The 24,154-nt window shown below is 35.1% G+C and overlaps 1 protein-coding gene across 1 annotated transcript; it reads right to left on the bottom strand.

Moving 5' to 3' along the window:
* Nucleotides 1-1,210: 1,210 nt before the first annotated feature.
* On the bottom strand, nucleotides 1,211-24,029 carry LOC134536841 (uncharacterized). The gene is made up of 11 exons (XM_063376849.1): nucleotides 23,754-24,029; nucleotides 20,052-20,198; nucleotides 19,752-19,894; nucleotides 17,221-17,411; nucleotides 15,912-16,082; nucleotides 11,996-12,191; nucleotides 10,905-11,133; nucleotides 9,375-9,514; nucleotides 7,935-8,147; nucleotides 4,384-4,496; nucleotides 1,211-3,396 (listed from the first exon to the last, which is right to left on the bottom strand). The coding sequence occupies exons 1-11, from the start codon at nucleotides 23,854-23,856 to the stop codon at nucleotides 2,436-2,438; spliced, it is 2,607 nt and encodes an 868-aa protein (XP_063232919.1). The 5' UTR covers nucleotides 23,857-24,029; the 3' UTR covers nucleotides 1,211-2,435.
* Nucleotides 24,030-24,154: the final 125 nt, after the last annotated feature.

Genomic DNA, 24,154 nt, shown 5'->3' with positions numbered 1-24,154 from the left:
AATGGACTCCCTCAACAGCTGGCTACTAATTAGACAAATAATACAAAATGTTTTTGAATAAAGAATAAATATACATAGTATTTATATCATACAATCAGTTTTCATAAATAAGAAATTAATATGGCATTTCTGTTTAGTACTGGAGCTCTCAAATGATAAGAAGTAAAGGACTACGTCAGGCTAGACTTTCTGTTGAATCATGACACAGGGCTTTTCATGTAGCGTTACTAATTTTGAGGGATGGCGTAACCAACCAAACAATGAGCAAACATGATAAGCTGCCATTTGAAATGTGTAGTTTTATCTGGTTGTAGGCTGTTTGGTTGAAAATCTAGATGAGTACAAAAATTCTGCCTGGAAGCAAAATACATATACTACTTAATAACTGAGCTACAAATAACATTTCTAGGGTTATTATCTTATTTATAGGGACAAGGTTATATGGTGCGTTGTCATAAAACCGAACAAACAACAAAAAGCACGTCTAAACTGAAAACACTGCATAACAACCAAAATGCAAGTTTATACATCATATAGTACTGAAATGCAAATATATCATGGAATTAAGTAACATTTATCCAATTCTTAATTCAAATCATAAAAATAAATTTTTAATGTTTGAAATTCATTAAATGTCCTTATTTCGGGACAAAAAATTGTGCCAAGGCATGGATCAGAAAAATTAACTTAATATGTTTAACTGTGCATCTCTTATTGAATCACTTTTGAACCACAAATTTTGTTCTGGATGTATCTGTTTTATACAAATTATTTTATCGTCAAAATGCAGCATGTAAATTTTACCAAAATTCTGGTGGAATAAGTATAACAAAACAGCTTTTTTTTAAAAATAAAACCATATCATCTTGTCTCTACTTACTGAAGATATTATCAAGCTATTGCAGCTAAAATTTATATTCAGAATTTTTTCATACAAAATAAATAAAGAAATACATAAAGATTCTGTATCACTGGAGTTGGCTTTTTAATTTTTTCTTGTAATTAATATTAACTAAGGCATTTTCCTTCAAATTATTTCCGTTAAATCTTTTGCATTTGGAGTTGGTTCACAATTTTTTTTATACCAGATAGTTACTTAATCACGAAAATTGTGTGAACTTCAACCAATTTTAGAAATGAAACAAAAAAGAACATTATTTATTTCTAACCACGTGAGTGCCTGAGAATGGGAAGAAAGTAAATATTTGTAGACATTACTAGTCACTTTTTAAAACCACTATGTCACATACACAAAAAATCAAAACATTATAACATTCAACATACTGTAATATTATAAGATAACAAACCCCAGTTCAATTATTCTGGAACCACTGTCAAAAATTGTACACATATTTTACTACAATTAAAATAGCTGAGTGGTATCTAAAAAAGACAATATAAGCTTTCTCATGAAATATCAAGATTTTAAAAATAACTTTCAAACTAAACTAAAAGCTGTATTAACATGGCTGCACCAACGGAATCAAGCAAAAATAATGAAATAGTATGCTTTAGTATGTCTATGAATAAAATTTTATTTAATGTGATACATATGAAACACAAGTATGAAAATCCTTTCAAGAAGTTCCACCCAGAACATTTTCTCCTCAAAAATATCTGAATATTTTTTTTTACTTTATACACACGCAGTTATTTCCTGGTAAATAGTTAGGTAATAAGGCAAAAATTTAAATCCCTTAAACTTCTCAGGAAAGTTTTACAATTTTTTTTGCCAACAAATTTTCCAACATAGTTGTGAAACTTGACTGTCTGGACTTAGTTTTTAACAGGTCAATGTGCTCGTAAAACAACCAAGTCAAGAGCTATTTTTGGAACTAGGGGAAGTAACTGTGATGGTACCATATTTTTAATAATAAAAAAACTGATGAAACAACAGAAGTATACAAAGATGATTTTTAAAGGAAAATTCATGCATATGTTTATAGCATGTAACTATCAATAAAATTCATGAGCCAGAGAGGAACATATATGATGATTGATCACTTCTGTTACGAGTTTTCTTTCTCTCTTACCCCAAAAGCAGGTACTCAACAGCAAAACACACCCGATCATGATTTAAGATTATCCAATACTGTTTTCAATACATTATTATGTACAGTATACATAAAACATGTGTGTTTCAGAGTTTTTTTGGAGAGAAATCTACAATTTCTAATAACAATAATTATTTTATGCTTTCAAATTAATGAAGTTAATGATTCACACTAAGAGAGTTCACTGAAACAAAATACTTTGAGCAATGCAGATTTCCCACTAACAACTGTATCAAAAAGTTTCTGCTTGAACGATAATCTTTTTATGTTGTATAAATAAAACTTACGCTGGTACCATGGATCTGGCATATTCTGGCTGACACTTACTGGAAACAAAAACTGGACCAGCGAATGAATGTTTCAAACAAGACCCCAGATTTATCATCTCTTTTTGATTTTTCCTTTCATTTTACCTTTCATTTTCAACTTGAGCTTCAACTTCTTTGTTTTCAACTTCTTCTCCCGCAGCATCTGCTTTGCTTCTATCAGGTTGAACGTTACCTTCTTCGCGCTGCTCATCGGCGATATTGCAGACTTCAGCAAGGACTTCCGTGGGAACCCGTTGACTATTGGTGCATCAACAGAAACTGGTTCCTCGATGTTCGCAGATGCTTTCAGATTTCTTTTGGCAGGTGAAATAACCATAGGGAATTGTGATGCCCGCAAAAATTTCTCCGTTTTCGCATTCTGAGATCTGAGCCTAATCTCTGAAGGATTTTGTTTACTTGTGTTAGTGTTGTCATTTTTTTCCTCCTCTAGTTTTTTAAGTACATTCTCATTATTTAACTTCTGACCCCCCTTCTTAAAGTTGATTTTCGTTTCCTTCAGACTCACTGTGCATTGCAATTTAGCTCTGGAACCCTTTTCCTGAATTATATTATGTTTTAATTTCTTTTTCTTTGTGGACGTACCATTTACAAGTGTTACAAGAGATGCACCTCTCATCACCGATTTATTTTTGGATTTTCCCGACACGTCTGGACCAGAAACCACGTTCAGATGCTGTTGGGCTTGATCTTCCTCGCTTTCCGACTTTGTTTCCATCACGTCCGAATCTTCATTGCTTTCTGGCTCAATCTCTTTCACGTCTGGATTTTCGTTGCTTCTAGATTTAGTACTCTTCGTCTTTTTCTTCACGACCGGTTTACCGTCTCCAGCGACACCCGGATCACCTTGATCCTGATTTTGTTCCTGCTCCAGCGTAGGCTCCATGTCATCCTCGACATCGTTGACGGGCTGGCGGATGACATTGGAGAACTTCTTCAGCTTGGCGACGAAAAAGCCGTCCATGTTGTGGGTGTGAGGGTAGAACCTCCGTGTCAGCTTCATGTTCGGGTGAAACCTGCAGAAATAAAAAATGTGAAAGATTTAAATAAAAAAATTTAAAAAAGCTGCAGCAAGTGTACACTACAATCTGTGTAAAATTTGAGGTGGAGCGATTCAGATGCACGTTCATTCGATATGGCTACATTGGTAAGTAACTGGTACACTAAGAGTCCTGATTAACTGTGCTTAAATTAACCGAGGTTCTGTTTGATTCAAGCCGACTTAAAAGTGCTATTCCTGGCACAGAAAGTTTAAAAAATATGCTTAAGGACCTAGAAAATGATCTAATCATTGATGAAAGCCTCAATACTATCACCTCAATGATACTGCTAACTAGCAAAGCGAAACCTGGAGTGACGCGACAGAATTTACACTGAAGAAAAGCTATACAGATATTTTTCTTCAAAAAATTATACCACTGGACCAAGTGAAAACCCATGACGGTTCACAAATTATATCCTTGTTATAAGAGATTTTGCTTACCCGAGTTTTCCGCGGCTTGGTTAACTTGAGACACTACTGTATCTGCAAAATTCAATAAATAAACAATTTACAGAAGCTCAGATTGATGAAACAGCATTCTGAGTGTTTGTTCTGTGATGACAGTGAATGATTGCTAAGAACTGAAGTACAAAAGAAGAATATAACTTTTCTTCAGAACTGTTCTTATAAATTTATGTATCAAAAATCCATATAATAAGTAATTATATTACGGTACTGAATCATTACTTAATAATATTGAATTTTTAGAAGCTTTAACTGTGATTTTTTCAAAAAGTTTTGATTCTGTGTGTATCAGTTATTGGCTCGGTTAAAGAAATGTATCGGTATTTGATTTTATCCATACCGCCCATCACTAGTAGTTCTATGTACAAGAATACCTCGACAACTACTTGAAACAAATACTGGGCCATAGTAACAAAGGTGAAACATGTTAGGAAGTGCATGATATCTCGAGTACAAATCATTTACAGAAACTTTGGGTTGTTTGTTTGTGACCGACCTGAACTGGCGATAGTTGGCGAAGCCCTCGGTGCCGAAATCCAACCCCGTCGGGACGATCTTGACATCGCGCTTCTTGAGGGCGTACTCCACCACCCACTCGTTCTCTTCCGGCTGAAACACATTCGCACATGTCCTCAGCACACGAGCGAGACCAATGGGGCATGCTCTCGTGACGTGATAGCGCGAAGCAGGCAGGAGTGTGCTGACCAGAGTGAAGGAAGTTGCTGTCCCCCTGTAAGTAATATAAGGGGGGAAAATTGTGTATGTATCTCACAAACCCCCCACCCCCATTTCCCCACATTTACATTTATATTAAATATCTACTCTTCCACAAGAAACCATTTCAATTGTAATTAGGGACAAGATTTTATGGTTTTCTTTTTTTTAGGTCAATTGCACTTTTTAAAACAGGGAGATTTCCGATGTTGTTGTTTTTATTCTTATACATCTGTCTTCATTCATAAAAAAAAATTGTGTTTTATTCTCCATATATGAAACTAATATTTATTTACTAATGTGTATTTCACCAAAATTGTCACATTTTGACTGACACGTTTGCTTATTAATACTCGACATAGTATTCCTAGTGAGTTTGTCATATATATTTTTAATGGTACTTAAAAATCAAAAACATGAACAATAAGCGATGTTTGAACATTTAACAAGTAGGTATTAAAAGCTTTTTCTGCTACTATCTCACTAAACAGTAATGAAAAAAATCAAGTAAACAATTCAGAACATGCCATATTTGTCATTCCAAACTTGAAAACAAAATAATATTTGTATTCTTTCCATCAAACACACTACCAGTGGGCAAAAAATCAAACGTCAAAAACCATGGACTACAACACCACAAAACATGGACACTCCACTGAGATGGGCAATAAAAGAAGTAATCGTCATAGTTTCAACAGGGTGTAAATTGATAGCCAGAAACGATCTAACACCATGTGATACAGTACTTGCTTACTTGCTGTAACTATCTATGACCAAAGAGACGTTTCATCTCAAAAGTATATTAAAAAGTAGATAATGGTTAAGATTCAAGATGAAAGTAGCAAAAATTCTGTTTATAATATTGCTGAAATAAAATACAATTTACCTTACGCCAGTAACAACTAAAACTCTGGAATAACTAGGGTTTAAAAATGTAAATATAAGCTCACTAATTTGTGAATACATAATTTTTAAAAAAATTCACATTTTTCATAAAATAGATTGCAATGGATTTCAAGGTACTTTATGGCTAGCAAAAATTTTCTGAATCAATATGTAGAGTAGCAGGTTGACAAAAATAAGGCAATTAATTAGGAACTGAAAAGAAAGTTTGGTTGAGTTAGGTTCGGTTAGATTAAGTTAGGTTAGCTGCATTACTAAAAAAAAATATATTTCATAATTTAAATATTTAACAAAAATTTTTGATATAATTATTGTAGCCAAATTAACCAACCTTCATTTTAGATAACATTAAATTATTTTTTAATATTCTGATATATGTATATTTGATTCAAATCAAAAAACTGATGTTCGCACAGGCCTACATATTTGTCATTTCAAACTTTAAACAACCATGGACTACAACACAACAAAACATGGACAGTCCATTGTGTTGGCCATTAAAAGAAATAAATGACAGTTTCAATGGTACAAAAATTGATAGTAGCTTACTTATCTATGATGAAACAGACATTCCGAATAAAAAGTAAAAAAACTTTCAAATATTAGCAGAAATTGTGTTCAAAATACTGCTGAACTAATATAAAATTTACATGGCTGCCGTTAACAACAACTTGTGAATAATGAATAACTAAAGTTTAAAAATGTAAATATGAAATCATTTAATCACTAATTTTGGAAATACAGCATTACACAAAAAAAAAACACACATGTTTTTCGTGAAATTGCATTGGATTTCACAGTATTTTGCGGTTTGCGAAAACTTTCTGGATCAATTATGTAGAGAAGTAGGTTGAGGAATTTAAGGTGAATAGGAACTGAAGTGAAAGGTAGGTTTGGTTAAGTTAGGTTAGCTGCATAAATAAAATTACAATTTTTAATTTCATAATTTAAATGTTTTAACAAACATTTTCCATGAACCTAATTATTGTACCTGAGTTAACCAACCTTACAATTTAGTATTTTTTGTCTAATTTTCCAGAATTTGTCACATGAGTGAAAACATTTTTCTAGTGGGGTTCTAATCTTAAATAGTAAATAGGTATGTATCAGATTCGAACTAAAAAACTGATATTTGCACAAGCATAGTTATTTCTGTTTTTAATTTTTCACATTTGTTCAGTATATAATTTTAGTTGTTATGCATTTAAGTTTAAGTAATATGTATGTTTTTATCCACTTCTTTTGTGTCACGTAACGTAATAGAAGAAATGTTATGTAAAACCAAGTATCAGTAAAAGACACATTACTTAGTGTTGTACACACAGTACAAAGAGCGAAGCATCACATTTAAGGCATTCATATATAATATTGAATGGTGCTGTAAAAAAAAATTATTTTAGAGATACTGAAATACTTTGTTAATGAAATTGGTTGGTTTCATATGTTAAAAGCCTATGCTGTACAGTGTGGCATATTAAAAACGACAGGGACCAACTCATGTATAAACAGCTGTATTTCGGGCCAAACTTTGTTTTTCCACAAAAACGTTTAAAATTTTGCAAATAATTTTGTCACTTTTCACGAATTTCGCAGTTGACAATTTTTCAGGGTACCTAAAGATAATATATTAAAATGAAAAGTAGGGATGTGCGAATCCTTGATTTTCAGTTTGGTTTGAATCTGATTCGAATCCCTGGCAATATTTGAAATATGAATCAGATTCCGAATATTAAGCACAGAATAATTAAAAATAACTGATTAATTTAAAAATAATGTGTGTTCTCTTTTTTCTAACTGTAACTACTGGCAATTATTTATTACACTGAGATTGAAATGTTTATAATTATGTAAACTTAATTAATAATAAACACTTTAAAATATGAAAACCAAAACATATTCAATTCTCCAACTCAATCGTAATAAACTGCATGCCACAGGGAAATCTCAGTTTTATAAACGTTTCAGCAAACAAAACCATTTTTTTCTCCAATAAGTAGCCAAGATGTTTTTTTCTTGTAGGTATGTAATTGATTTGGTTTATAGTTTGCTATACGACGAAATTCGTAATTATAGTTTAAGCTCTCGAAATCACGAAATTCTTTTAATGTCACTGTGTTAATTATTTAATTTACATATCTTTCTTTGATACATCATATTATAAATACTTACATAATAGTAGCCTAATTTTATTTTTCACTGCTAGTATTGTTGAGCCATATTAAATTAATTTATAACTTTTGTGAATATTCGTAATACTGTTCAAACCCATGTACGTACAACGATTCCGGGTTCGAGTAATGGTGGATTTGAACCGTACCCGAAAATATCGGGTACTCGCACATCCCTAATGAAAAGAATAACATCGAAACTGACCTAAAAATAAATCCACGAGATGTTTTCTCTCTACTCATGAGACGAGGAAAGACTCACCAGCACGGAGCAGGTGGAGTAGACGACGTAGCCGCCCGTGGGCGAGCGCGCGTTGACGCAGTCTATGGCCGCCAGCAGCAGCTGCCTCTGCAGGTTGTAGCAGCGCTGCACGTCCACCTTGCCCTTGGTGCTCTTGACGCTCGGGTCCTTGGCCACCACGCCCGTCCCGGTGCACGGCGCGTCGCACAGCGCCCGGTCGAAGCCCTTCATCACCTGCGACACACACCACCCGCGCACGTGCTCGTTGCCGGCAAACCATGCTGCCGTTGAATTATAGCACGTCATATCCTTACTTTCGAAGCGTGCATTTAAATGAAGCATTTAAGGCTCCCACCACAGGATCAGTCCGAACTTAACAGTCGGAACTGCCGTTGTGTGTGTGTGCGCGAATGGTGGACTGATCAGTCGGAACTGATGGACTGCTGACGAATTGATGGCTTCTCATCAGATCAGACTGTGGGCTCCAGAGCCCTCAATCCGAACTGACGTGTGTGGTGTAATCAGTGAGACTGTTTCCAGTTTCATTTTTATTATCTTTATTATTGTTTTAAACTAATTTGCATCATGGGGAACAGTAAAAGTAATTTACGTTATGTGAAGTCCTACATATTATTTGGTTATTAATTTCTTTACTCAATTTTAAAAAACTTTATGTAAGTTAATTAAAAAAAAATGTCTCTACGAACATTTCTTTGCAGTTCAAGCAGTTGGTATTTTACATTGTGTGTAGTGGTACCCATGCTCTAAATAAAGCAAGTTTTGTTTTATTATCTAACTTTACTGTGCTGGTGATATATTTATTTATGATGTATTAGATTCAAGAACTTTATGTAATTACGTTATTTACTTTTGAAATTTATGCAAGACCCAATCTCAATTACAAGGAAATTTTTGTCTTAATAGAAACAAATTTTAAAATAAATAAAAATTATTTATTTAATTTAGTATTTACTAATGTCCATAACATATATAAATAGAAGAAAATTTAGACTGGATAAGAAATATCCAAAACAACAAAGACTTTTAAAATGTGTCGATTGTAAAACTGGGATGCAAAAAAAAACTTAATTATATACTACTATTTAGTATCACTTAGTGAAAATGAAATAATTGAAATGTAGTTTCAAGCCCGAGGCACAGTATACATGGATTGAATGGGGCTGACACTCACAGGAGCCGGCTGTTCTACCCGAGGGACAGGCCTGTCGTTCCAGCCACCCTGGAGAATGCGTGAGGTGAGATGGGATGGGGTACGGAGTAGCGACAAATGAATTGGTGGGTGAAACGGAAGTACCCCAAGAAAACCCACAGGTCAGGGCAAAGTCCGCCATGTTTCCCACTTACGAAAAATCTAGGTTAGACCCCCCCGCCAAAAACTGAACCTGGCACATCTTTGTGGGATGTTGGAAATGAGTGTTCCAACAGTGTAACCCAACTCACGGAAGGAAAATTACGACCGTCGTAGCTGCAGATGACGGAGTTGACGATGCCAAGGCGATGGAAATTGCCGACGACAGCCTTCACCCTCTCCTTGTTGGCGTCGTTGGCGAATAGCACCCCTGTGTTTTTCATCACCGCAGCTGAAACAAAATTAGTTGCATATGCAATCCAATCACAGTCATATGAAACCCAAAAAAAACATGGTACTAGGACTAGCAAATAAACTGTATCATCAACAGTCATGATTTTGAATGGATGGTTCCCAATAAAAGGGATAATATCCTTAAAAAGACAGACCGGCACTAATGGAAGGCATTTTTAATATTTAAAATTTTTCTACATTAAACACAGTTACATATGTACGATTATATTTGATTTAAAAAATTGGACATTTATGAGGTCTCTGAAATTTGATTCTACATATTTGAATTTAAAACAATATGTTTCATAGAAGCTTACACCTAATATCAACTACAGTGAAACTCAGACAAAGCAATGCGAGATTATGTAATCTCAACCATGTACCAGTGGCATCTGCCATGACTAGGGACTAGATTAGTACCTACACTGTAAATTGTGATGAAACCGAAATAACACAGAAATGGAAGTCATCACACTGCTTAACACAGAAAGGCAGGGCAAGACACATAAAACATAATACAACAAAATTTACTTGACTTACGTATATTACAATGTAAAAAAATTAATAGATCTCTAGTTTAGGCTATTATTTTAAAATCAAAATAATTAATTACTATGCACAAAATAAAATATAACATTTTCTAAAACAAAACTAGTACATTTAAATCTAAAATATAAATATAAATCTTCACTAAATATTTTCAATTTTTTTATAATTTTCTGAACTAAGGAACATTACAAATGAATACTGAATTTTTTGTTTCTAATTTTTGTTTGCTCCCATAAATAAGTATTCTTTTATGTACATAATTTAAGTTTCTCACCACCAATAGTTGAAGCAGTTGATTAATGCAATTGTTCTTGATATGTAATTATTATTACGTGCATTAAACATTTTTTTGTTTTATTTTTAGTACAATTTGGTTGATTTTAAAAGAGGATAAATTTGAGTGTGGTTATTTTTATAAAAGCTCTTTTGTAATACGTACTCCACCTAAATAGGAATAAAATTTATTTGCTGCATTTTTTTGATAAAATAATTTGTCATAAACTGGTCTGAAACAGACACATTCAGAAACAATAAAAATAAATTATTGAGCATTTGAGGTTTAAAAGTGGTTCAATAAGAGATGCTCTTTGGTACAATTTTTTTGTTTGGTAATAATGACATTCCTTGAATTTCAAACATTAAAAGATTACGTGTTTCTATGATTTGAATTAAGTTTCAGTTAAATACTGCTAAATGCTACTTAATCCCACGATATAACCTGTACCTAGGGTCTACATGGTGTATAAACTTGCATTTCGGTGTTATTTCGGTTTGATCGCAATTCGCCAGGGAGTCCTGTCCCCAACCACGAGGAACACACACAAAACGCGGGCCGTCACCTATGTGGGAGGCCTTGCCGCCGGGGGCGGAGCACAGGTCCAGCACTCGCTCGCTCTCCTGCGGGGCCAGCGCCATGACGGGCAGCAGGCTCGACGCCCCCTGCAGGATGTAGTGGCCCGCCAGGTACTCGGGCGTCGCGCCCACGGGCACCGAGCTCGAGTACACCACCAGCCCCACCTTGGTCCACTTGCCCACCGGGTCCAGGTTCACCCCGCGGTTGATCAGCGCCTGGGCACGCCAACAACCGCGCTCTCACTCCACTAGCGTCGACAAACACAATAAATACATATATTCACTTTACTAACCCTTCAGGCCTATAATCAGATTCAATAGGTAGATTTGATGGTACTCTTTGTGATCACAATTTGGACAGCTTTGATAAAAAAAAGAAGTGACTTTTTTTTTTTAAATTACCTAAAATAAAGACCTAGAACATATGTATGTTTAGATAAATAGAACCACTCTCCTTGTACCCTGTGCTGCCATCTGAAACGGAATGAACCACAATCACGTAATATTTAAATAAAACAACAGTAACTTCTTTACAACGTGTTTTCTCGGTCCCAGGCATAGGTTGCTTGGGGTCCACTTGAGAACTGGATTTGAAAAAAAAAAAGTGTTCACAAAACACAGAGGTGTGACTCACCCCCACTAACCTAATGATGCCCCCCCACCCCCCGAAATTTTTTATGCCATTTTCACAATGATTTACTCAATTATTTTATAATATACTTTTTTAGTATTATATTTTATCACATTTTGCATTAATTAAAACTGATTTTCTAATAATAATTTTGGTCATATCAGGTAATATTTCCATCCTGAACCGACAGATGCCAAACTGCTTTTGTTGAGGGAAGTGCGGGGTTGCCAATTTGATTTACAAGATCCCTTTCAATTATCAAAGCACCACAAACGTATTTTCACATTAGAAGCTATAATTATGTAAATAATATATACATTTTTCTCGTCTTTTAACCCCCCCTGAAATTTTAATGACGCAGTCTGCGTCGTTACCCGCCCTTGTGGGCACCCCTGCAATACAGAAGATCCAGCCCCGGAGCAGCAGGCGAGGGAGCCAGCTAGCTACCTGGGCGAGGTCCCTGCGGCGGGTCTTGAGGCTGTTGGTCCGGACGGTGAGCGGCCGCTGCACCTCGCTGGCCTCCAGGAACTCCAGCAGCTCCGAGACGGGGAACAGCTCCATCAGCCGGCCCATGAGGAACTCGTTGTAGCTGTAGTACTCGCACAGGCTCGACATCAGCAGGTCCGTGTACTCCTTGCGGGACCTGCGGCACGCACCACAATCCTGCTCTCTTCCGCACGGTAACGTCACACCGACGCTGGGATCACGGTAGCGCGACGGTGGCGACACCAAAATCGCTTAACAATCAACCTTCGACACATATATGACGTAAGCACTACAACGACCCCACATGAAAGAATTCCCAGTTAAAAATATTTTTACGGATGTGTGAATCCTTGATTTTCAGTTCGGTTCGAATCCGATTCGAATCCCTGGCAATATATGAGATATGAATCCCTTTCCGAATACTAAGCACAGAATAATTAAAAATAACTGATTAATTTAAAAATGTGTTCTCTTTTTTCTAATTGTAACTACTGGCAATTATTTATTACACTGAGATTGAAATGTTTATAATTATGTAAACTTAATTAATAATAAACACTTTAAAATATGAAAACCAAAACATATTCAATTCTCCAACGCAATTGTAAAAAAACTGCACGCCACAGGTAAATCTCAGTTTTATAAACGTTTCAGCAAACGAAACCATTTTTTCTCCTATAAATAGCCACGACGTATTTTTCTTGTAGGTATGTAATTGATTTTAGTTTATAGTTTGCTATACAACGAAATTCGTAATTATAGTTTAAGTTCTCGAAATCTCGAAATTATTTTAATGTCACAGTGTTAATTATTTAATTTACATATCTTTCTTTGATACATCATATTATAAATATTATAAATACTTACGTATTAGTAGCCTAATTTTATTTTTCACTGCTAGTATTTTTGAGCTGTATTAAATTAATTTATAACTTTTGTGAATATTCGTAATACTGTTCGAATCCATGTACGTACAACGATTCCGGGTTCGGGTAACTGTGGATTCGAACCGTACCCAAAAATATCGGGTACTCGCACATCCCTAAATATTTTCTATTTCAATAGTGACATTACCGAAATGTGCATCAGAATTTTGGTTTTCGAGAGATGGTTAAAATCTCTGAAATGTGATTACGCTCAGTGAATGTTAAATTTTAAATCAAATAAAATTCCTCCCGAACATATCAATGAGAAAACCTGCGAGCATCGATGATGATCATACGTTTGGTAAGTATGCAACAGCAAGAAAAATTTCATATACAATAATTTATTTTTAGTTGCTGCATGAGTAAAATCTGTATGTTTACAACAACGCTATATGTTGCAGTTGCAACAAAAATTTTCTAACGCATCATCCCGCTAATGATTCGAGCATTAAGTGTGGTTTAATCAAGTACACGCTTTGTTGAAAGAGAGGTCATTAGGCACAGACAACAGAAAAAAAAATTACAAAGACAGAAACAAAGAACACAATTCTGGGATGATGAGGAACGAATGAGCCACGGCCTGTAGTGAACGATTCTGCCTATCTGAAGACCCAGCCATGCTACATGATAGAAATTAACATGTTAATAGGTATTTCTCGACATGATTAATCCACTCTTCAAAATGTCACTTCCAAACAAAAAACCACATTCTGCATTGCTCACAGGAGAGGGCTATAAAATGAAAATAATGACAAAAAAATTATTTTAGATTTGTGTTAATAAATTTTAAACATTTCAATACAGCATTTATGCTCCAAAAAATAAAAAATATTTTATGAAACATGCATAATTGGGATGTTTTTCTATTTAATATATTAAACTAATTTTTAGTGGTGCACCGATGCGGATACCGATTAATCGTAATCGGCGATTATGAGTACTTTCCGATTAATCGTAATCTGCGATTATCTTAACGATTACTTTGCCGATTATCTACGTCCCGGCGTAATTAAGTAGGTTTTTACCGTGTAATATTTTGTTACACATTTTAGGACGAAATATGGTAATATTTGTATATATTAAAAAATTCATCTAATTCCGTCATATCATGATTACAGATATTTCGTACAGATATTAAGTTTAATAAATCTCATTGCCTCGAACAATAAAAAATACGTTTTTCCTACACGTTTATTTACGTTTCGTCTTTTGTTCTGTCTTTTGTTTAGTGGCCTTGTACATTACCTATAGCCAGAGACGTAAAAAAGATGGCACGCAATCAAAATACCACATGCAGTTCCAGTGGATTCTATGACAATCGATCTTTTCGAGTAGTAATAGCGGTTCAAAATCGTGGTCCCGATACCTTCTAGAGTTTATCACTGCGTTTTACAAACTCGTTATGGGTATCTTTGGGAACATTATCCGTTGTGTTATTTGTATGTGACGTGAAAAGTGTAAAAGTATTTATAATTTTATATATTCAGTCAACATAAATAAAATCACATGTGCTAGAATTGGTTTTGAGTCATTTTTATATAATTATCGTGAGATGGCGAGTAGGGAGAAAAAAAAGTGAAGTGTGGAAACATTTTTCTATAAACTCAAGTGAACAAAATAAAGCAACATGTTTACATTGTTTAAACGGTAATTTCTCTATGCAACCTTATGTGATACTCGATAATAATGCTAGTTTTCCGCAACAAAAACTTACCCATTGTAAATTACAATTATTAGACTGTAGTTCAAGTTGTTTACAATAACAAATATAAATAGAAGTTAATTTAATTTACACTTTGCAATGACTTAATAGTGTATTTTATATATTTTTATACTGTTGTTATAACTGTATTCTCAATTTTACCTAATCTTGTTATTAAATTCACATGGGAATAAAAAATTTTGTGTGCATTATTACACTTAAAAATTTGTTCATTATAATCGGTAACTGAATCGGTATCTGCCGATTATTGCTCTCATAATCGGTAATCGAATCGGTAATCTGTAAAGTCATATCGGTGCACCACTACTAATTTTGTACTTGAGCTACAAACATTAAGTTATTTATACTTTTGCGAATCTAATTTTGAATTGAATACCATAATAGTCATGAATATTGAATATTTTTTAAATCAAAATTTAAAACTCACTAGATTTTTTTCCTCCAAAATACAGTAAAATAAAAAAAAAGATATGCACATGGAACCATAACAAAGAGGTGTAGGATGTAGGAAAATAAAAAAAAATCTGGCATACAGTATTATTTACAATTTTAAATCATTATCACCAGTTTGTTAAATATAAAAACAAAGTGTGAATGTTACAGAAAACAAATCTAGATTTATCAATAAATCATCTTAATCTCATACCGGTTACTTTTTTTTTCTAAATGATTTTTTTTGTGAATGATTCCGGATTCCCACATGGTAACAAATAATTAAATATGGTATATACGATTTGAAATGTTGAATCGAATACGAAATTCTTCAGAATACTGAATAATTTTTCGAGCACTCACAGACCCTTAGTTATTTAACCTTGTTGAGACGTGTTCCTGCTAGTAAAGTCTAAAGTTCCTTTAAAACAACCTTCTTAACAGAGTTTCCCTGCAGACACGAGAGACAAGGGGACACCTGAAGTGAGTTCCGTGCCGCTGCAAACGCCCTCACACACTGCGACGACCGCGACGAACACGCCGCCTCACCGGGGCGACTGAATTGTTGCCCACTGGAAGGGCAGCCCTTCAGGATTTTTCTGACAGTAGTGTTTTTAAAAGGTTGTCTGAATTGTTGCCCATTGGATGGGCAGCCCTTCAGGATTTTGCTGACACTGGTTGGTTTGTAAAGTGACCTAACCTGACCTGACCTAACCTAACCTAAACTAACCACTTTCAGAAAAATCCTGAAGGGCTGCCCATCCGAGGGGCAACAATTCAGCTCCCTCCGCCTCACCTGCCCTCCTCGCGCAGGCGCCCAAAGTCGGACAGCACCATGACGAGGTCCTTGATCTGCTGCTGCACCTCGGGCAGGCCGGCCGGCTGCTTCGCCTCCTCCTCCGACGGGAACGCGAACACCTCGCGGCTCGCCACGTTCATCTGCAGCTCCTCCTCGCGGGCCAGACGCCTGCGGGCGCGACGACACACACGTTCCCCTCCTTCCCTCCCTTCGGCACTTCTACAATCTCTCTCTCGTGCACCACCAGCAAAACTTACTTCGTGATCCGCCTAAACGATAATTCCTTAATAGAAGACTCGTGTAGCGAGTGTAGGGTCTGTATTACGTACCACCTTTTAACCAAGTCCCGAATGAATTTCTTCAATGGGATAGTTTCAAAATGTGCGTTACTAAACCTTGAATATGGAATATCTATTGGTTTATCACAACTTCTGTAGAGATGTTTTGATCTTTCCTAAAATAAATAATGTTCATGATTGGAAAAATATAAAAAAACTTTTTTAATTATTGCAAGTTTCAAAAAAATAATGTGGAAGAGTGGAAGAGAAGCATACATGCCTTAATTAACTGTGCCAATAATAAATTTAATAAAATTCCAAAATTTTTTAATGTATAATTCTATCTCTAATGTAATGAAGGAGCACCAACTTTCAATGACTGAACCGTCCGAACTGACAGTTAGACCGAACTGAAGCCTCCTCCACACACGATCAGTCTTGTGGTTGCTGTTGCTGTTGGATGTATCGTTTCATCTTAGAATATGGGAAAAAAAAACTTTGAATATTGCAATTGCAGTTTCACTTTCGGTTAGAAAAAGGCAGGGGGAAAAAAAAAAGCAAAGCAACCAAAGAGAACAAACAAAGAAATCTGCCATGACACTCACCTGGACCAATTTTTTTTTTTGACTGACGGTTTGGACTGGCGAGACACCGTTCCCACAAACAGCAGGACTTTAGTGCCCACAGTCCGATTTAATGGGACGCCATTGTCAGTTCATCAGAACCATCATCTATCTTTGCTCACACACTGCAGTTCTAAATGTACAGTTCCAAGTGATAAGTCCGAATTGATCGTGTGTGGGGGTCTTAAGTGATTTTGTCTTCAACTTCGTCTTTGGCAAAGAATTCAGTCTTTGTCTCCGATTCGAAAAAAAAATTGGTCTTCGGATACCCCCAGGATCTTATTTTTAACTGACTGTAATGCACACCAAAATAAATATTAAGAGACAGCAAACCTCTAAGACTACGGGAAAGTCAGCTCCAAAAGGGAGACGTGTGTATGACAGCGAACAGAAGCGTGCTTTTACATGTCTTTCTCGTGCTTCTTCTTCAGCTTCTTCGCGGCCCTCTCGATGGGCAGCTCGTCATCCGCCCCTCTCTTGCCCGCTGCGGCGCTGCCCTCCGAGTCGGAGCCCTCGCCCCCCGAGCTGCCCGAGAACTCGTCCGGGACCTCGCCGTCCGAGTCTCCGCTGTCCGCCAGGGCGTCCAGGGTCCCCGCCTGTGGGGCAGCACGCTCAGTGTCGGAGCGACGCGACCGAACAATCAAACTGAAGTGTGAAATCGTCACGCAGTTCCGAACCGCAGCCAGGATCTCGTGAAGGAGGGGATGCACCGTAACCATTCTATCATTTTTTTATGAATAAATTTTCTTTATAATTTAAATTTTTTTTTTAAAAAAATGTGTCACACAAAAATATTAGGGAATAGTAAACTCTAAACCTTACACATAGAAATTTATAAGTTATGATCCTACTTGAGTAAAGTAAACTGAACCTTAATGTTTTAATTGTTTTTAGTATTTTGTTCTTAAGTCAACTGTTTGAAGATTTCACTAAAGCAAGTCATAAATACATACATACATACAAACAAATGTTATTAAATACAGGCAACACACATGTCAAGTTTGTACGAAAGACATGCTTACAGCAACACGTGTGTAAACTGGAATTAAAAACAAACTACTTGGAATCACGATTTCTGCCACTTCTGTGTGTGAGTAATGTCGGGCTACAAAGGGAAGGAAATACATCATTGAAACCCACTAAGGATTACAGTAACTGTTCCAAAATAATCTCTCTGGATCCTTATGTAGATAAGCTGTTATAATTATCCTATTGTCTTTGTTTATTTTTCTTTTGAATTCTCAAAGGGAAGGGTTCGGACCCCACGCACCAACTCCCTGGCTAAGTCCCTTATGCAGTTACGTAGTGCACAAACATACATACAGTGGAACTTCACAAAGTAATATGCCTACCTCAATTTACAATTTCTCACTTTACTTCAAAATATCTGCAAGATGTTTAATATTAAGTAAGGATGGTAAGTACAAAACCTCAAACACAGTGGAATATCTAGTATTTGAAAGTACAGTACACTCCAGATTATCCGCAAAATTAAGTGGCAGGTCCACTGCGGATAATCCGCAAAGAGCCGAAAATGGGAAACAAAAAAGGAAACATTAATTTAAACTTAAAAATCTAAAAATGTATGTACAGTAAACGTTACAATTAACAGTAAAAAATTTTTAATCATGCTAAAATTTTTGTATTTTACTGAATAATTACGCATGCCAGCCTATTGTGTGAGTTCCGAGAAGGCCTGTGACGTTTTACTGTATACTGAACACAATACACTCGTCAGTAGAGTTCAAATTTGCTCACTTGTAATAAAATACAGATTTACATATTTGCTGTATTTTTTCATAGCATGCGCAGATCATCCGCACCGCGGATCATCCGCCCGCGGATAATAGGGAGTTTACTGTACTTAAGATTATAGGAAAAGTATTCTAAGAAACATTTTGGAGTAAATACAATACATTGAAAAATAGTACACTCAACTTTAAAATGTAGACAGTCTATTTCTGTTTTCTTTGTATCCATCCAATTCTCATTGCCAAAATTTTGTACTTTTAATATGAAATTATGTCATTAAAACTATGATATGTAATTAGATTGTGTTACAAAAATGGGTGCATGATTCTATAGTTAATATTTATGTTATAAATTGCATGATTTTATTTTTAAATCCTGAATCATATATTTGGATTCAAGGAGTATATTCAAGGTATTCTTTGTGATTCAAATCACTTATATTTAGTAACAACTCAGTATAAAATACTATTATGTGGGTACTTAAAATACATGCTGTGGGTATTTTTCAGGTTAATTGCAATCAGATTTTACACCACAAAAATTAATCCCCAAAACTTCAATACACAAAACAATGGTAAACACAGACCAATAAAATGCTGACTTAAATAGAAAATGTCGATAAGCCTAACACAAGAACACGCAAAATATGTCAGTGGGCTTGCGGTTACGACAATTTTCTGGTTGGACCAGCTTCCTCAGCAAGAAGAACACATGTTTTCTCAGCACTCAAGAAGACAAAGTAATCAGGATAAAATGTGTATTTTTTAATGTCTTTTGTCTTTTAGATCAAACTTGTGCCGTATTTACATTCATTTTTCTCTCTTTAAATTAACACATAAAACTTTCAGTCACTACACCATAATATTCGCCGGTTTGAAGGCAGTTTGAAATCACTATGGGTTGTCAATTGTTCATTATGGCATCGTGTAACCAAACAAAACTGAAATTAAAACAAAACTGAGGTGTCCGTGAGTATCTAAGCTTACCCAGCACTGATCTGCTTTAAAAAATAATGAATTAACAATTAAGGCACAATATTATGAACAAACAGAGATGGAATATTTATAAATTGGTAAAACTGTTAATGTTAATGACTGAAAATTTTTTAGGAAGGAACTTGATATTCTTTGATTAATATGAGATTCTGGTTATGAGATTCATGCAGGTTAACACAAAGTACAAACCTGGACTTCCTCATCACTTGCTGCCTCGTCTTCTTCCTCACTTTCTCCTTCATCGTCAGACCCTAACGGCAACTCCTTTCCTTTCGCTGGCTTCAACCACAGTTTATTATCATCCGTAAACCCAACATTTCCCTTCGCTGCCTCTGTAACAGTGCAAGGAAATCTTGAAATACATGCTCCTTAGGACCCAACAACTTAAAAACTTCTAGCTAGCTATTTTTTTTTTTAAAAAAAAGGGGGGGGGGGGGGTGGAAATTAAAAAAAAGCACACACTCATTAATTAGTAATTAACAAACTCACTTGAAGTAAGAGGCTCATCCTTTTTTTGCTTGTTAAGTTTGGCTGCTTTCCCTCTCTCGATTTGAGCAAGACGCTTCTTTGCCCTCCGATTAGCTCGCTGCTTCTGTCTGTGACTTAAGGGCTTTGCTTCCTTTGCTTCGCTTGTAGCTGCATAAAACAAAGTACAATACATACTGCACTTTAGAAAATACCTTTTTGGAAAGGCAACTTATACATAAGCGAATTTAATTTGAAAAAAATAATAATAATAATAATAATAATACTAGCCACCCTGAATATTCATCTATTTCTTCCAGTCTGCTACACTGTGGCCTTCTAGGACTGCAAGGTATGCTATCTAGTTTAAAAATAAATGGCTGATAGGTGGCAACAATTTGCTATACAAAAACACACTGGCAGAATTTTTTTTTTTGCCTTGTGTTATTGTTATCTGACCAAGTGCATAATAAAGAGGAACCACGGACCAGCACTCATTAATACGGTAAATATGTAGTTGAGCGGTATTTGCGAAAAAAAAAATGTTAAAAATCCGAAAATACCTTTATTAGATGCTCAACTTCCTCTTTTCATTAAAAGCGGCGGAGGTAAGAAATTCCAAATACTTTAGGAGATATCGAATTTTTTAATTTCATCATATGTAATTGAGCGGTATTTGCGAGAAAAAAAAATGTTAAAAATCTGAAAATACTTTTATTAGATGCTCTTCAACTTCCTCTTTCATTAAAAGCGGCGGAGATAAGAAATTCCAAATACTTTAGGAGATATCGCCGTTCTTATTTTGCTATACACGACCTGTGTAATCAATTAACCGACGTGAATTTTTTTTTATTGCAGTGTGTTTGTGAATTCCTAATTTATGAAAATGGTTGATTAGGTCAGGTCAGTGACATTATAAATACTTTGAAACTAAGCGTACATTAAAAATAATATGAATTAATTTCAATGGTTCTTTAGTTTTAAAGTATTTATAATGTAACTGACCTGACCTAACAAACCGGGACAAAGGTTGAACAGTAACAACTCACGTAAATTTTTTTTTTACTTATTACTTGCGCAACAATAACAAATAAGTCTTCAAAATTAGAAACGTTAAAAACTCGCCTAAGTTGGAGGCGATAATTAAACACAGTTTTAAACAATAAATGAACTAAATAATCACGTATTGGTTCATTTGAATTCTGGCCTATCACGAACAATCACATGACATCATTATCCAATAAAAAAATAGATACTCGTAAACAAGAAACAATTGTGAATTCCACATGAATGCACTGGTATAATTGTGATGAAATTTAAAAATTCGATATCTCCTAAAGTATTTGGAATTTCTTATCTCTGTCGCTTTCAATGAAAAGAGGAAGTTGAAGAGCATCTAATAAAGGTATTTTCGGATTTTTAACATTTTTTTTTCTCGCAAATACCGCTCAACTACATATGATGAAATTTAAAAATTCGATATCTCCTAAAGTATTTGGAATCTCTTACCTCTGCCGCTTTTAATGAAAACAGGAAGTTGAAGAGCATAGAATAAAAGTATTTTCGGATTTTTAACATTTTTTTTCGGAAATACCGCCCAACTACATATTACCATTAATACAGGTAAATGTACGAATGAATGTACGGGCTTAACATCTTATAAACGTCAACAAGGTAGGTCTGAAGAATACTTTATGATACCTGAGAAGTTTAAACAATAGTAAAAAACAATAAATAGTTTAAATATACAAATATGGTATGGCAAAATGGTAAATATGTACAGTCGCCATAGATGCCAAAAAAAATGCTAAAAATCCGAAAACACTTTTATTCTGTGCTCTTTCACTTCCTCTTTTCAAATCAACTGGCGGAGATAAGAAATTCCAACTACTTTCGGAGATATCGAATTTTTTAATTTTCATCACAATACCTGCGTATTCATGCAGAAAAAAATGCTAACAATCCGAAAATACTTTTATTCTATGCTATTTCACTTCCTCTTTTCAAATCAACCGGCGGAGATACGAAATTCCAAATACTTTATGAGATATCAAATTTTTTAATTTAGCAATACAACGCCCGTTTAACCCTTCGAACGTGGCCATTTTTTATTTTGACGTGTGTTAGTGAATGCGTAATAAATAAAATGGTTGATTATGTCAGGTCAGTTACATTATAAATACTTTCAAACTAAGCGGACATTAAAAATAATGTGAATTTAATTTAATGGTTCTTTAGTTTTAAATTATTTATAATGTAACTGACCTGACCTAACAAAACCCGGACAAATGATGAACATTAACAACTCACATAATTTTTTTTTTTACTTATTACTTGCGCAACAATATCCAAATAAAAAAATAATACTTTAAAATTAGAAACGTTAAAAACTCACCTAAGTTGGAGGCGGGTACATTTCCTTTGCCACTATAAGGAAATGATGTAGTCGTTCACGGCAGAAGTTGACCGATTAATTAAACATCGTATTGAACAATAAATGAATAAATAATCACGTATTGGTTCATTTGAATACTGACCAATCACGGAATAAATAATCACCTATTGGTTCGTATGAATACTGGCCAATCACGGAACAGTCACGTGACAAAATTGTCCAATAAGAAATATGATACTCGTAAACAAGAAACCTTATTATCTATGACAAGAAACAATGGTGATCGCCGCATACTACGCAGGTATTGTGATGAAAATTAAAAAATTCGATATCTCCTAAAGTATTTGGAATTTCTTACCTCCGCCGGTTGATTTGAAAAGAGGAAGTGAAAGGGCACAGAATAAAAGTATTTTCAGATTTTTAGCATTTTTTTTGGCATCTACCGCGACTGTACATATTTACCGGCAAAATATATCAAACCGGGTGGGACTTTACCACAGAATATGATCCCACAAATACTATTAGCACAATATTGTGGTCAGTACGTATGGGCAGAACTGTTACTGTAGTACATAATATCATACTCAAAAGTTATTTAATAAAAAAAAAAATTGTGCGTGGAGTCCCTCCGCACGAAAGAAGTGAAACTTCACTGTTTACTTCGCTGCATAGCAAGAATACCACGTGCATGTGCTTGGGATCTACCGACTCACTCTCTTTCTCTCTCCTACTTTCTACCTTTATGTATCTTTCTTTCTCTCTCCCTCTTGCGTTGGAATATTGGACGCTACTCGTTGCTAACACTCGCGCTGGCCTGTAACAGGTATACTACGCACATGTGTTCGAGTGCCACACATTCAATCTCGCTCTCTCTTTCTATTCTCCCTCCCCAGGAGCGTTGAACGTTTTAACGCAACAGTGCTTTCTCCATGGTAGCGTTAAACATTTAACGCAACCTTGTTGGAAGTCGCATTAGAAGTTTCACTTCAATAAATGTATTCTGCGTGATGGGGGGGGGGGGGGGGGACATGTGAATGCTCCCCGTCCAAAACTTCCATGTTCCTGGCGTGTTCTGTAAGAAAGTAGAGGTAGTTACGACGTCAGCGTCTCCACGTTTGTGACGTGATATAAGACTACTCACTAACGGCTTTAAGTTTTACTAACGCAGGTAACCTAACCAACCTTACGAGTTACTAGCCACCTCATTAAACAAAAGCCACTCTTAGCAGAATTACTCTACGTTCACCAAGTATTCAAATATGATTTCATATCAAAGTTTACAAATAATGCTATAAATTTGACTTCGAATGCCCAAAAGATACCGTACTTACAAAGCAAATGTTGAGGTATTACTGGATCTTTCTGTTTTTTTGCTTTTCTGCCACGACCTTTTTTTGGTCTGGTCAGATCAGAGAACTTTCCTTTTCTCCCCATTTAAATGGAAGATATGCGTATATAAAGTACCAAATCAACTAAATTTATTACTTCACCATGTGGTTAACTACTGACGTAAACATTACATAGACTACTAGACTACATATATAATGAAAAGGTAAAAACAAAATAGTTAAGTAAGTACACACTCATCTGTGATGTAAGATATCTGCAATATCGATATTTATCTACCTCAATAATATTTGAATTAGTTGTTTAAATAAAAGGGTTAAAATAATTTTAGGTAAAGAAAATAAATTTGTTCTAAAAAATGTTTTTCCTCAATAAAGTAACTAAA

The sequence above is a fragment of the Bacillus rossius genome, chromosome 11, assembly GCF_032445375.1.
Source record: "Bacillus rossius redtenbacheri isolate Brsri chromosome 11, Brsri_v3, whole genome shotgun sequence".
Classification (NCBI taxonomy): domain Eukaryota; kingdom Metazoa; phylum Arthropoda; class Insecta; order Phasmatodea; family Bacillidae; genus Bacillus; species Bacillus rossius.
Note: the sequence above shows the minus strand (reverse complement) of the source record. Positions and strands in the feature narration are given on the sequence as shown.